We start from the raw sequence: 14,848 nt of genomic DNA, 5'->3' as shown, positions 1-14,848 counted from the left end.
GGCAGCGATTTACAATACTTCATATCTCGATAAAATGGTTGCGCAAACATTCGACAGGATCTTACATCTCTGTATGGTCGGACTAAAAATGGAGTAGCTGTCACTCGTAAGAGTAATAAATCCTCTTTTCCAAATATCTTTTTAACATAGGCGCGCAAAAAGCCTAAATGACTTTATTATCAGTGTTATGTCTGTGTAAAAAGGTATGCCTGCCCGCTGTTGAATATTTATTTAAGGCCTTCCTTTCAACACTGAGAAAATATCGTCATGTAAAATTATATTATAAAAGGCTGAACGTCAGGGACTCATATGAACTGGCTGAAGAATTATCACCTGATTTCACGTCACAAAAACTAGATGTCACGGGCATGAATGCAACTCACACATTTCGCCATATTTTTGGGTCCCCTAGACACAATCAAACGGAAAGACGCGACCGCCTGCTGCGGATGCATTTGTACCGGTAAGCCGAAGCAGTTAAAGTGGAGTGCACATGGTCGCTTTGCAAACAGAATGCTGTTGTAAAAGCATAAATACTGCGTACTAGACACGACTGCGGCTTCTTGGCTTTTTTCAACCTACGTAATTCATTTAAAAAGTTAAGCGTATTTGCAGTTTAGAGTATCTCAGAGGAACTCTAACACATCTGAAAGCGCCCGAAACTGACGAAAGGCTTATGCATTACTTTAGTGCACAAGAACATTCAAGAACTGTGTCGATTAGAGTACAGCGCCCAGAAAATCACAAGAGAAATACGCGTGTTTGTTCCTCAGAAGATTAGTCTTTCTCGCTGCCTCCTGCATAGAAGCAATGGCATTTTGCCCATATTTAATTTTTAGCCACTCATGGAACTAAAGCTACAACAGGTAAAAAATACCGGCAGCCTAAGAAAAAAATGTGGAGTGGTAACCATTAAAAAAGCACCTTAACATTGTATTCCAGGCAAGAGCATATGGAAGTTAGAAAAGAAACCTCCTCACATGATCCACAACAGAAGGTACCGCATGCGCATATGCTCTCACGGATTTCACAGCCATGAAATGACTCACTTGTTGCTGTGCCAGGAAGACCGAAACCGGAGATTACTTCAGAAATTCGAACACTAATTCTTGTTCTTGTTTGTTTTTTATAGCGGGGCGTTTCGTGTAACTATAAGTGGGTTGAGCACGGTCTTCATTTATACATCAAAGCGTAAAATTGAACATTTACTTGAGCACAATTAATCGACATCGAGAGTAGTCAAGTAAGACACATTAGGTGTATGAACTGTGTAGAATTCTTACTCAATCGACTACATTGGTTATGCGTTTTCGGGCAGTTCACGACATGCAAGCACTCCCTTAGAGGAATAACCTACGGCGTATTCCTACGTCTCATGGTGCGGTCCTTGACGCTCTTGAGTGATTGAAGGGCTGTGAGCCAGCGAGAACCCCGGAATACCGCTACGATATTTAACACATCTCGAGACGTAGGGCTAAAACAAAGATTAAGATCATTTTATCGCGCATTTTACAAACGCAAAGTGACAGATATAGTGATAGTTCGAAAATTCAAAAGCCTTTGATAAGTCCAGGAATCAAAAGGAAGTTTGTCGTATTTTGTGATCAGAGAGAGAGAGAGAGAGATAAGAAATGGGAAAGGCAGGGATGATAACCGGATGGGAAAATCCGGTTTGCTACCTATGCTGGGGGGAGAGGGAAAGAGGAGGTAAAGTGATAGCGAAGTAGACATAAAGAAAGGAAGGAGCAGACACATATAATCACAGTCGCCCATTGTCGCCGCATACAGTCACCACACAGCACAGTAGCACTTGCAGCACTATAAACGTCTGTTAAAGCTACAGCCGCTTGTCCAATTCTGTTGTCCTTAAAAACTGCAACAATGCCCTCATTGCCCCGCGCTGCGATGGCTTGTGTTGTGGTCAGAGTTTGTGGAATAATATAATCGCTCGCCAGCTAATAGCAAACTACGTGATTTAATGGATGAACAGTTGTGTCATACTTCATACAGCGAATGTTTAGAGAACGAGGTGGGGTTGCTAAAACGGAATTTAGAATTGATACAAGTCAGGTGGTACGTTTGGAAACTCTGGTTGAGAGCTTCGTAATGGGTTATGGCGCAGATAATTTTTCAGTGCAGAAAGCTAGGCGGATATTTGCTGGATATTCTGCATCCCATACTTGTACAAATATTTAACTAAAACAAACTCATGCCTACAATGTTATTGCATTTAACACATACTTAAACACGATCACGTATACACTAATACAATCAGGCGTGCTGTCTGAGTTTCGCAGCTGCTGCTACAGTGATGACTCGACTTTATCGGGCATTATAGTATCGCATGGCTAACACAAAAAATTGACGGCAGAAGACCATAGCGCTGTTGTCATTTTTCATAAGTTTATAAGGAATAGCGGAACAGAACGAACGGGAATATGACCTGAGTGAGAACAGACGATGCGAATTGTAGATAGATAAAAACAGAATACATAACTGCAGAAAGTCCATGATGTTAACAAAGGTGCATTTGACTGAACTGATTTTTCTCACACTTCACAGCGGCAAAATGAAGCGGCTGGTGAAAAACCTGCTAACAGATATGAGGAGGTAAGGAGCGGAGATAACGTGAGAAACTTGATTTCCACACGTTAGGGAATGCTCTACTAAGGTGGAGTGTCCCTTCCTGAGTTAGCCACTAGATAGAAGCATGAAACATGGTTGTTCTGATATTGAAAATCGATGTAATCACTGTTTACCTCTATTTAAACATAGGTTGCCATATAGAACGGCGTTAAGAAGTCGATGTTTCACTCTATTTTCCCGAACTTGGGTCTTGCATCAGGGATCTTTGAAATCCTTGACTATATCAGGTAACAATAAATTCCCCTTTGTCGAGTTGTATATTAAGCGTTTCTTGCACACATACACCACGAATGATGAGAAGATATACGCTATACTCACATACACGAAATTGCACTAAACAAGACGAGCTGGCATCTGAAAACAAATGATCACCATCCCTCTATGTAGAAAGATGTTCATAAGATTCATAAAAGATGCGGATAACAAATTCAGTGAATCAAACGGGCCGCGTACGAATATTATATATATAGAGAAAAGAATATTTTCAATGTCCATTATTAAGCTGCAAAAGTAGCTCTTTCATAAGTGGTAAACTACTAGCTTTCCATATACCTACGCAGGCTTGAGAGAAAATAGCCAAAAAATTAATCACCGTTAGTAGCAACTTTTTCTCTATTTAGTATTGCCGTCGTTTCAAGTGGGATGTGCTTTCACGAGAATCATTGTCTTCCAGGCGAAGAGAGGCTAGCGGGCAAGAGATAATTTACATATAACATGGAGTACCTGATATTACTCAGCCCGGTGTCATCCGAGTCGTTGCACGGCTTGATTTACCGCTATGGCAAAGCCATCGGATACTTTTTGCTTGAAATCCACGCTTATTATTGAAACAAGTATTTTCTTCGTAGCCCTGACTTAAGTTTTCTTGGTGGTCACCCGGGTCATAACCAGCTGGTATATATTTTATTTGTTGAGAACAGTATTTCTGAAAAGCCGCCATCATTACGAACACAGTACTGGCAGTCGCACTAGTTCCACATGATTCGAAAGTATGCGCAACCGCTTGCATATGGTTGCTATATTGTTCAGACCATTCTTCTTTATTTTTTAGCACGTAAGTGTCAGTGCCGTATATCGGCGTTTTTTCATCGTTCTAGGGGCATTGGGCGGCCGAAATGGGACAAGGGGTGAGACCACTCATTTAATAATTGTCATTATGTGCCTGTAACGCCTATGTAACCCTCCCTCATCAGATATTAGCATTAGCAGCCGGAGTGCCAAATGCTTCAAGGTTAGATTTTATTCACAGGTCAACCAGCATGATTGAATATCTGTGAGCCTCTCGAGGTTGCGGAAACATCGTTTGCGAAGATTGAAAATGTTATGGCAGCCACAGCTTGTAATCTTTTCTCTACTGCAGACAAGCCATAATGAAAAAAAAATTACGATAGAAGAACAGTGTGTTTTTGATAGATGTTTTATTTATGTATGCACTTTTGATGGGCTTACTTTTCTTCATCCTTCTTGCAGAACTTTCCGTATAAGTACAAAGTACGACCCAACTATATTCGTTAATGTGGTTATGGCTACAGTCCAGAATATGTAGTCTGGGGAACTTAGTTTTAGGCATCAGAACATGAAGGCCTCAGTGTATAATTTAGGCTATGGCAGCGGCTCCGCTACTGTCAATACATCAAAGCAGGAAATGCGGACGGTTATGACTCGTTTCCACGAACCGGTAAAATGAACCAATCAAACCAACGGCATTCATAAAATGCACCTCACAAGAACATTGAGTACATGAACACACGGCTCACAATTGTGGTACACAAGTATACTTTAGCTAAAAGCTATTTACACGTTTACGATCACAGAACACTTCTTCGTATTCTAGACGATATTGCCTGTGGAAGCGAGCATGGAAGGAGCAGATGGAAATTATATGGTAAGCATCACGCGTCTGACACAGACAATATTGTGCAGTTCTTGTGCTTCTGCAAACTTTGGTTCTTAAGGATTATTGTGAGGACAGTAGTTCTAACCACGGCAATACGACACTTAAAGGTAGTAGAGTTATTTTCTATTCCAAAACGTTTGCGAACGTTACTTTATTAAAACGCTTTACGAACATGCGGAATTATATATCGTGTACAATAGAGAAAATGGAAATAATCATATGAAACAATGTTAAACAGGCCCCGAAAATGCAAAGGTTAACCTGACATATAACATCTATGATATCCTGCTAGAAATGCCCTATTTCTATCGTAGTAGCAGGTGACTTACGAATCTGAGTAGAGCTTGAAACTTATATTTCTAACAAAAATATCAAGAACCTGCTCGCTTATTTTTTATACCTCACACAGAGAGCGCATGTCAACAGTGAGGAAAATGGCAGACCAACGCCAGTGGTAAGCAGTGTGGCAGCGAATGCCAATACTTCATATCTCAATAGAATAGTTGCACAAAAATCCATTAACATCCTATATCTCTGTATTATCAGACTAAAAACGGAGTAGCTACCATCCGTAAGAGCATAAAATCCTCCTTTTCAAATTTATTTTCAACACAGACGCGCGAATAACCTAAATGACTTTATTATCATTGTTATAGCTGTGTAAACATGTATGCCTGTCCACTGTTGAACACTTACTTAAGGTCTTCACTGTAACACTGAGGAAATATCGTCGTGTACAAGTATGTCAGAAAAGGCTGGACGTCCGGGCCTCAGATGAAGTGGCGCGAAAAATATGAGCCGATTTCGCGTGACGCAACCGTGACGTCACGAACACTAATGCCGCTCACACATTCTGCCCTATGTTTGGGACCCCTAGACACAACCGACGGGAAAGACCCGACTGCCTGCGGCGGATGCATTTGCACCGGTAAGCCAAAGCAGTTAAAGTGGAGTTCACAACGTCCTTTCATAAACACAATACTGATGTAACAACGTGTATACCGCGAAATAGCACACGTCTGCGGCTTCTTGGCTCTTTCGGTAATATGGTAATGAACATTACAAATTTAGCAAGTTTGCCGTTTAGGGTATCTTAGAGGAATTATAACACTTATGAGAGCGTCCGGAACTAATGCGTAGAAGCGTAGAACGTTGTGTAGCTAGCTAGACGACACTACAGCGCGAAGAAAAATACAAGAGAAATACTCGTGTTTGTTTCTGAGAAGATACATCTTTCCACGCCGTCCGGCATAGAAACGGCCGCTTTTTCACCGTATTCCATTTTCAGCCTCTCATTATACTTAAGCTAAAAAGTAACAATTACAAAGAGCTGAATACAGACTGATCAGTGCTAACTGTTAAAAAGGCCTTATTTCCAGTATCGATGCATATGCAAATGAGGAAGAGCACATACACTTTAGAAAAAGAAAATACTTGACATGATCCACAGTAGAAAATACTGCATACACACATCTATTTATTTTGACAGCCACGAAATGGGTCCATTGTTGCTAATCCTGGAAAATCGAAGCCGGGGGTAAGTTCAGAAATCCAGATCATGATTTTTGATCTCGGTTGTTTAGTTTTCCAGCGGGCCGTTTCGTACATGAATAGCTGGGTTGAGCACTACCTTCATTCACTCATCAATGCGGAAGATTCAACATTTACTTGGGGACGCTTATTTGAAATCACGAGTAGTCACGTAAGAAACATTATGTGCATGGAAACATGAGCGCACACATCACATGAAATACACTAGCAAATGGTCAGAGTTCTGGAAACGCGGGCGCAGGCAGCCCCACTAGCTACAATACTCAAGTTCAACGTCTGGAACCTCAGCCCGAAAGGAGTAGAAGGATCGAGTAGAATGATCGTTATGCAGCTCACGTAAGGGGCAAGTATACAAGTGTCACTTGCCTCTTACGACCAGCCTGTCACGTCTTCTGTTGTAGGATTGGAAATAGTTGCCACTCGGCTTGCTAAACTATTGGCATTCCCATGGTCTTTTTGAGATCGTTGCCCATATGGAGTCAGCAAAGGGAACTTTAGCTGTGCAACCTCTTGATGCTCGTTATGTTCTTGAGTTGACTTCTGAAAAGATTAATATATATATGCATATTAACCAAGAATGGCGCCAGTCAGAAGAAGACGATTTGCTGTGTGTAGGTGGAATCGGTCTCGAAAGCCATCTTGTTCATGCATCGTTGTCTCTCTTGTAAATGTTGTAACTACATCGTCATACGTGACTTCTGCAACGTTACAAATTGGTGAGAGGTGCAGGGTAGCCACAAGAAATAACAACGGAGCTCCGCAGTGGTCGCAACCTGGCACTGGACACCATGACAGACGAAGCAGGACCCGACATTGCGCCGCCCGCATCAACGCCTACAACCCGGACGGTTGTGGTGGCTCTGCCGCTGGATCCAGGAACGTTCTGTCGTACTGACAACCTCGTTGTAGAAGACTGGATCGCCACGTATGAGCGTGTAAGTGCCCACAACAAATGAGATCCGACGATTATGTTGGCTAACTTCGTATTCTACCTACAATGCACGGCGAAGGTGTGGTATGACAACCGCGATGAAAAGCTTAAGGAGTGGGACACGTGCGAACCTAAGCTGAGGGACTTATGCGGCCGTCACTCCGGGTGGAAGAGCGCCGCTAAGAAAGAACTAGCAATCCGCGCCCACACGTCCACACAATCGTACGTCTCTTACATCCAGGACGTGCTCGCTCTGTGCCGTAATGCCCACAGCGATATGGCTTAGTCGGACAAGGTTGGGCATGTACTGAAGAGAATCGCCGAAGATGCTTTCAACCTGCTCATGTGCAAAAATTGTGAAACAGTACAGGACATCATAAAAGAGTGTCAACGCTTTGAGTAGTCCAAGAGCCACCGCATTGCGACGCCATTCGCACGTCTGCCGAACACAGCTGCGACATCCTCCTGTGACGACACGCTAGGAGTGCTGCGACCATCATCATCAGATGACCTGACGTGGATGGTGCGGCGAGAACTTGAAGCCATGGCTCCTGCAGCCCTTTTTTTCCCACCCCAGTTAGTCGAACCACTTGGTGACAGCACAATTTGTGCAGGCAATGTTCCGCGAGGAACTCGCTAATCTTGGAGTTCATTCTGTATGTGCCGTTGCCGCTTCACAGCTCTCTCATACTCCTGGTCCACCGACTGGTCTGCGGTATCCTGCACGCTACCGAAATCCAGCCGAGTGGCGAACGGCAAACGATCGGCCAATCCGTTATGCCTTCCGTCGTATGGGTCACGTTGCTCGCCATTGTAACAGCCGGACTGTCTTGTCCCTTCTGCGACCGCCATTCACCAGTTATTACCACCCCGAAGAGAGCGAGCGTCGTTACCAGCCTCCATTGGCACCGCAACAGCCAATCAATGACGCTCGTGCTCCTTGGAACAGTCCCTCGTCGTCATTCTGACGTCACCAGGCCCGTTCGTCACCAGCTCGTTCAACCATCCTCCCTATCGCCGGAGGCTCGTCGCCAGTTTCCGGAAAACTATGCGATGGAGCTCCCGGAATGCAGCTGCATTGACGAGTCGGCCACAACACCCTCTGATCACTTTGCCGACAAAAGAGAACTTGAAAGACGTTTAAGGTGATGGCGACAGTGTCCCAGCACTGATTGACACTGGCGCGCACGTATCCGTGATGAGCACCCAATCGCGCGGATGCCTGGACAAAGTACCCACACCCGCTGGATCACGCGCCCTCCGCGTCGACGACGGAGGAACCCTACCGTGCTTGGTGTGTGCACCGCTCGCATTGGCATCGCGGGGCGCCTAAAGACTGTTTTGTTTGTCGTTTTGGAACAATGCCCTAACGACGTTATTCTCAGCTTGGACTTTTTATAGTCCCATGCAGCCCTCTTTGGTTGCGCGTCTAGTCTCATTCAGCCTGAACTTCCTAACCGCTGCTACAGTCCAAAAGTCACACAACCACGATTATGCTGTCCCGAAGACATCCGCCTGTCGCCCCAAGCCACTACGTATGCCACTCTACTGTCGTTCCCATCTGTTCCTGACGGCGTCTATGTACTATGTCCCCCCACTGACATACTGCTTGAAAGAAATTTGGCCGATCCTCATACCATGCTCACTGTTACAGGCACTCAGACATCCCTCACTCTGCTTAACTTTAACTGCTTGACTTAAATTCTTCCCAGAGGCATGTCATTGGGCCACATCTCGCCTGTGAACGATTGCGAGATATCAGCTCTTGACGGCAACATTCCATCGCGGCGTACAGGGACTTCTTATTCACCGACTCTCATATGCGAACGTAGCAAGATGATCGCACACGATCTTCTTCCGACACAGGCTGCTGACGTCGGCCATCTTTTGGAAACTTACCGCGACATTTTTTACCTTGACGGCAGCCCTATAGCCCATACATTGGTGGTCACGTATCGCATTTACACCGCAGACGCCAATCTGATACGCCGCCGACCGTACCGTGTTTGCCATCCTGAACGACAAGTGATACAACAAGAAGTCAATGACATGTTGGCTAACGGTGTTATCGAGCTTTCATGCAGTCCGTGGGCGTCCCCTGTTGTCCTTGTCAAGAAGAATGACGGCAGTTTGTGCTTTTGTGTGGATTACAGACACACCAACACAATTACACGCAAGGATGTCTACCCAGTGTCGCGTATTGACGATGCCTTGGACTGCTTTCACTGAGCCAAGTACTTTTCTTTGCATTATTTCACATAGGTGTCAATCTTCTCGTCCCTTTTCCGACATCGAAATCTGGCAATAAGTGGGTCGTTGTGGCGACTGATTCCGCGGCTCGGTACACGATCACGCGAGCTTTGTGCACAAGCTGTCCACCCGAGGTGGCAGATTTCCTTTCACATGACGTCATCCTCCATCACGGCGTACCCCGGCAGGTCCTTACTGATCGCGGCCACACCTTCTAGTCCGGAGTAGTTGAAGACCTACTTTGCTCCTGTTCTGCTGAGCACAAGCTTTCCACCGCCTACCAACCGCAGGCAAACGGAATGACGGGGTGGCTGAATCACACCTTGACAGAAATGGTGTCTATGTACGTTTCTGACGACCACAGTAATTGGGACAGTACGCTACCCTTCGTGACCTCCTATAATTCGTCCCGTCACGAGACCCTTGGCTTTTCACGCTTTTACCTCCTATTTGGACGCCACCCTTCTTTGCCCTTTGACACACGGCTTCCTTCCTCCACGAACGCTCCCATTGAATATGCTCAAGACGTCTTCGCCCGGGCTCACACAGCACGTCAGTTTGGCGATGTAAACTACGAGGTCGCTTCGCTGCACTCGTGTGTCCCCACGAAAGTTGTGCGTGTGGTGTACCCAATGAAGCCTTACTTTGCCGCGAGTTCACCTCCCGTGTAGTTGGCGCCGAGATGGTGCCTTTACAGGCGCGGGTTATGTTAGGGCGCAACCAAGAGTGGCGCCAGTCAGAAGAAGACGATTTGACGCGTGTAGGTCGAATCGGTCTCGACAGGCGTCTTGCTTATGCATCGTGTGTCTCTCTTGTAACTACATCGTTATATGTGACTTCTACAACGTAACAACCATATAATATATATGTATATATATATATATATATATATACGAGAAGAAAGGAACTGGTGGGCCCTATTTTTATTGATCATGTCATAAGAAGCCAACGAACACACCAAGGACAACATAGGAGCAAAAAAAGCTTGTTGTTACTTATTGAAATACGGAACTGATACATTAGTAGAAAATGAAAACGGATGAACAAAAGAAAGAACTGCCCGCAGATGGGAAACGATCCCGCGTCTTCCCATTACGCGTGCAATGACACACGAATACAAATAATTAAACTAGACCCAAATTTTCGAATAATTTGTCTAAATGGAGGCTTTGGCCCACCGCACAAAATTTTATTGGGGACAGAGTAGAGCAACACAGATGCAGAGGACAAACTCAGCAAAAAAGCTATCGCGACGAGCCGCTATAAAATGTACAATGATTTGCATAAACGAAATTTATCTAAGCTGTTGTAGGAGCAGTTCACAAATAAAATACATCAATCTCGTAGACTATGAAATGGCAAGTTTTTACACAGAAGTTAAACATTGTTGTCTATGTTTCACAACTCACAGAACGCCGACATCGAGAGCGAAGGGAACCAAATGCCAACGCCAGTGGTAAGCAAATTGGGAACGAACGTCGATTGTGAATTTCTGGTGCAATTACATTTAATTTCAGAAAGTAACAGACCCTTCTTTGTACTTTAATTACATCAAAAGAGTACCAAACAGGCGAAATATTTAGGTATCATGAGTGCTATTTAAAAGTTGTATCCAAGTGTCTCATGCTTTCCACAATTAGGTCCTTCGCTGAAAGAACCGTAAACTATTGTAGCACGCAAGTGCATCGTGAAATACAAACATTGCATGCAGAGAAGGGGAGTTGCATGAAGAATAAGATTGACTTTCGCGTCGCACAAACATAGTTTCATAACACACAAGGATAGCGGCGACATATCCGGCCGTATTTTTCATCCCTAGACACAACCTACCGGAAGGACACGCCCACCAGCTCCGGAAGTACAGGCACCGGTAAGAAGTAACAGTTCACGCTTAAAGCTCACGATGGTTTTACGAGCAGAACAATAGTCTTTTGTTTAAAACTGCCGCGTTCAAAACATAAGTGACCCGCAGCAGAACAAAAACGTGACTACCTGGATAATGTTTTAATATGCTAATCGAGTTCCGAAATTATGCTCATTTGCCGATTACAATATTTCGGACAAAGCAGGGCGCGTCAAAGAAAACATGAATAGAATAGGAGATTTAGGGTTGTTCGTCTGTCGAAGCACAACTGGCCGGATTCAGTAGCATTGAAATATAACCCACCAAAGGTACGGTGCAAATGCTTGCTTGAGTTCCCTTAAAATATTGATTGTGCCTCGCTGCTAGCACCATAGGTCCCGACAAAATAGCTTCCATACTACTTTTGCGATACCAAGCACATTACTCTGCGGGTTAACTGAACACAGCGGTTAACCGCTGCAATAAAATTTAACTTACATGCCTACGACATTGTCACAGACAACCACTTTAATTAGGACACTACCACCTTTGACAATGATGCTCCGCGTAACACGTTGCGTTAGCAATGGTAAATGAATGCTTTTTCTACGTTAGCAATGCCTGTGTCTAATTATCGGCTTTTGTAAATGCTATAAAACCCCGTAGAATACGTCGGACATATTTTTTACGCATTTGAAATAAGGGCGCGCATCGCTTACTGCTTGCCGTGATGATAATCCTTCGCAACCACAGCAGGTGTATGCATCTCGGGGAAGCCATAAATTCAAAAGAAAAAAAAAATCCTCTCCGCGCTTTTCCGGTCTCTCCTTCGCACGTCGTGATGTAACCTGGGTAGGAGCTTCCGATTGGTCGGCCGAGGAAGGACGATAGTGCCAGCGTGAGGAGAGTACCAGCTGTGGAAAGGGACGGTGGCTCGCCCATCGTGTATGACTAAAGATTTTATCAAGCTTCGATTTTAACCGTCGTCGCTCGGAGTGTGAGCAGCGGATGAACAGTGGATGACCCTTTCTTCGGTCGTGTGGACGCGAGTTGTAGCTTTCGGTGTGCTGGATGAAACTTTTGAGAGGGCGCCGGTGGGGAGAGCAGCGACCGCAGGCGAGAAACCGCGGTGGCCGCATACTCGTTCATCAAACGACAGTAACTTTGCTACTACTCCATCACTTCAAAAAATTGTCCTGGCTGTAAGCTCGTGGTAAGAAAGAGTACGCAGGTGCCACTGTGCAACACATCTTCGAGCTGAGAACGGCAAAGGGGCCCGCTGAGTGGTTGCGGTTTCTTTTTATCGAAAACAAAAAAGGACAATACTTGACTGAGTGTGCAATAAGTTCAGAAATAATTACTTTTGAATTCGACGACTTCCTCGGCGCTGCGTAAAGGTTAATTCTACCAGGTTGACATTATTGTCCTCTCAGCGCTTTTCTATCATAATAAATGCCTCTCTCTTTACACTCTTCCAATGACGACTGCAACGCCGGGAAATCATGTTCTTTAGCGTTTACACACTATTGACAGTCGATTATATGTAGTAACAGAAGAGAATATGGGCCGAAAACATGAATGTCGAAAGCCAAATTTGAGGAGTTCTATTTTTAAACCTTGACTTGTCGCTGTAGGTTCCTTGACTGATGGCCAATAGTAAAATGTCAATATAATGTTCGGCTTCCTATGCATTTTGCACATGTCACGCCATGGAAAGGGCACCAATGAAGCTTTGGTGCACTTTGTAGCGTAGTAGACAAAAGTGAACCGAAAACAGTTACACAAGTTATTTCCGGAGAAACCATGTAGTCGCGCATTTTGAGAGGATGAGGTTCTTTGCGAAATGAAATTTAGGAAGGATTGGGGACACCTAATATCGGTTTCACATGGGGCACTTTAAACAGCAATCGAATTTTTCGATCACGATTGAGTGCTTTTCCCAACCAACGAAAGTGGTTCAATTGTGATCAAGAAATATGATGCCAATCGGGCTCGATAGCGATCGAAAGGGTCTTGTGTAGAGATTGTATAAGTCCGATATGTAGCACCACAGCAACGCATATTCACTGCTGTTCAGATTCAAAATACAGACTACAAATAACGCTGTCAGAGAATTTCTTGCGCTTCCTACTAGCGCAAATCGTTGTAAATCGCAGTTCTGAAAACACTTACGTCAGTGTCTATGAATTCGAATGATCATTTATTACACTTTTTACACAAGATAAACAATACCGTTCAACACTAACTGCCAACACATTGATCGTAAAATTCAATTCATTCCACATCTACCTCGTTGCACAGAGAGAAGACGCGGACTACGAAAACATTGAAATGCCGACGCCACTGGTAAGAATACATGTAAATACATCTTTTTTATTATTATTATTCAAACACCATAAGGGTCCATAGGGGCATTACATAGGGCTGTAACGATAAATCAGTTATAAATACAGTACACCCATCTCGGAAGATAATGCATGTTAATATAAAACAGCATATGCGAAAAAACACGAGAAAAAAAAAAGAAAAAGAGAAGCTTGAAAGACAACACATCCTAAACATTCAAGACGCCTATAGTCAACAAAATGGGTCTTACAGAAAATCAATGTTACTTGGTTACTTGATACAAGGAAAATACTTGTTTAAGAGAGGTACACATACCAGCAGGTATCGGTACCGCATGTACGGCATGTAACCGCATGTACCACAGGTACTGCATGTAGCAATGAAAGAAAAACACAACCACAAAATATTTTATGCAATACAAGGAACTAAGTGCTAAACTAAACAAGGACCTTTGCGCAAGGAACATCAAAATATGGTGAGGAAAAAAGAAAAGTTACATAAGAAATAAAAGGGCACAGGGACACAGACGTCTACGACCAATGAACAAGAGAATCCTACGTGTCTACTTTAAAACAGTGTTCCAGTTTTGCTAGAAAATCCTAATGACTGAGAGCAGATAAGATTTCCTTTGGTAACATATTCCATTATATAGCGTGAGAAAGAGGGGTGCGTGACTCAAGAAATTAGTACGCGCAAGAAAGGGCCGCACTCTAAAAGGATGATCAAGGCGCGGGAAGATACCATGGGCGGGCCTGATGTGTCATGCGTTGAAAGACGACCTGCAGTGATAAAGCTTCTGAAAATGGGAAAGAAGTCCCATCAGGCTTCGATTTGCTAGAGAGGGGAGATTTAGAGATATTTTATTGTTAGTTATGCTAGACGTTAGTGAGTAAATTTTCGTAATTAACGAAAACTAGGTAACTACGTAATTAAAGACAATTTTCAAAATTGAATAGTTATATTGCATGAGCTGCAAAAAGCACACGTTGCCCTGGTGATTGCCATTATTTCTCGACCCCATTCCCGAAAGGCTTCTAGGACAGCGTTCAATTGCATTTAAATAATCCCAGCATTTAGTCGCCTCCAAACGAGTGTATTCCCTAACATTCTATTTTCTATTGTGAAAGCTTTTTTCTGTGGTAGAAAAAAATTATTTCACTACAGCAAAGCATCTGATTGGGGATAGTACGCAAAATAGGCTTAAAATTGTTTCATCGTGAGGAACTTTCCCTGGTTGCCTTTTAGAAGTTCAGATTTGTTCTGTATATCATTATTCTGGGTTAGTTAGAGGCCCATGACTGACTGACTGATTGGGTTAAACCAAGTAGAAATCACCGATGGCGACAACAGCAGGTACCGCTAGAGGGTCCTAGATTAATTAGAG

General features: G+C 43.9%; 1 protein-coding gene across 1 annotated transcript in view; it reads left to right on the top strand.

Moving 5' to 3' along the window:
- LOC129381637 (uncharacterized) overlaps window positions 1-12,761 on the top strand; it is a 65,738-nt gene extending 52,977 nt beyond the window's left edge. Inside the window, exons 25-34 of the mRNA XM_072285201.1 lie at window positions 413-463; window positions 2,563-2,610; window positions 3,744-3,773; window positions 4,481-4,531; window positions 4,953-4,997; window positions 5,421-5,471; window positions 6,033-6,080; window positions 10,687-10,731; window positions 11,095-11,145; window positions 12,753-12,761. Of these exons, the coding sequence (XP_072141302.1) occupies window positions 413-463; window positions 2,563-2,610; window positions 3,744-3,773; window positions 4,481-4,531; window positions 4,953-4,997; window positions 5,421-5,471; window positions 6,033-6,080; window positions 10,687-10,731; window positions 11,095-11,145; window positions 12,753-12,761 (429 nt within the window). The remainder of the gene's footprint in view (window positions 1-412; window positions 464-2,562; window positions 2,611-3,743; window positions 3,774-4,480; window positions 4,532-4,952; window positions 4,998-5,420; window positions 5,472-6,032; window positions 6,081-10,686; window positions 10,732-11,094; window positions 11,146-12,752) is intronic.
- Window positions 12,762-14,848: the final 2,087 nt, after the last annotated feature.

The sequence above is a fragment of the Dermacentor andersoni genome, chromosome 11, assembly GCF_023375885.2.
Source record: "Dermacentor andersoni chromosome 11, qqDerAnde1_hic_scaffold, whole genome shotgun sequence".
Taxonomy (NCBI): domain Eukaryota; kingdom Metazoa; phylum Arthropoda; class Arachnida; order Ixodida; family Ixodidae; genus Dermacentor; species Dermacentor andersoni.
The sequence above is the reverse complement of the archived record's forward strand: the minus strand, read 5'-3'. Positions and strand labels throughout refer to the sequence as shown.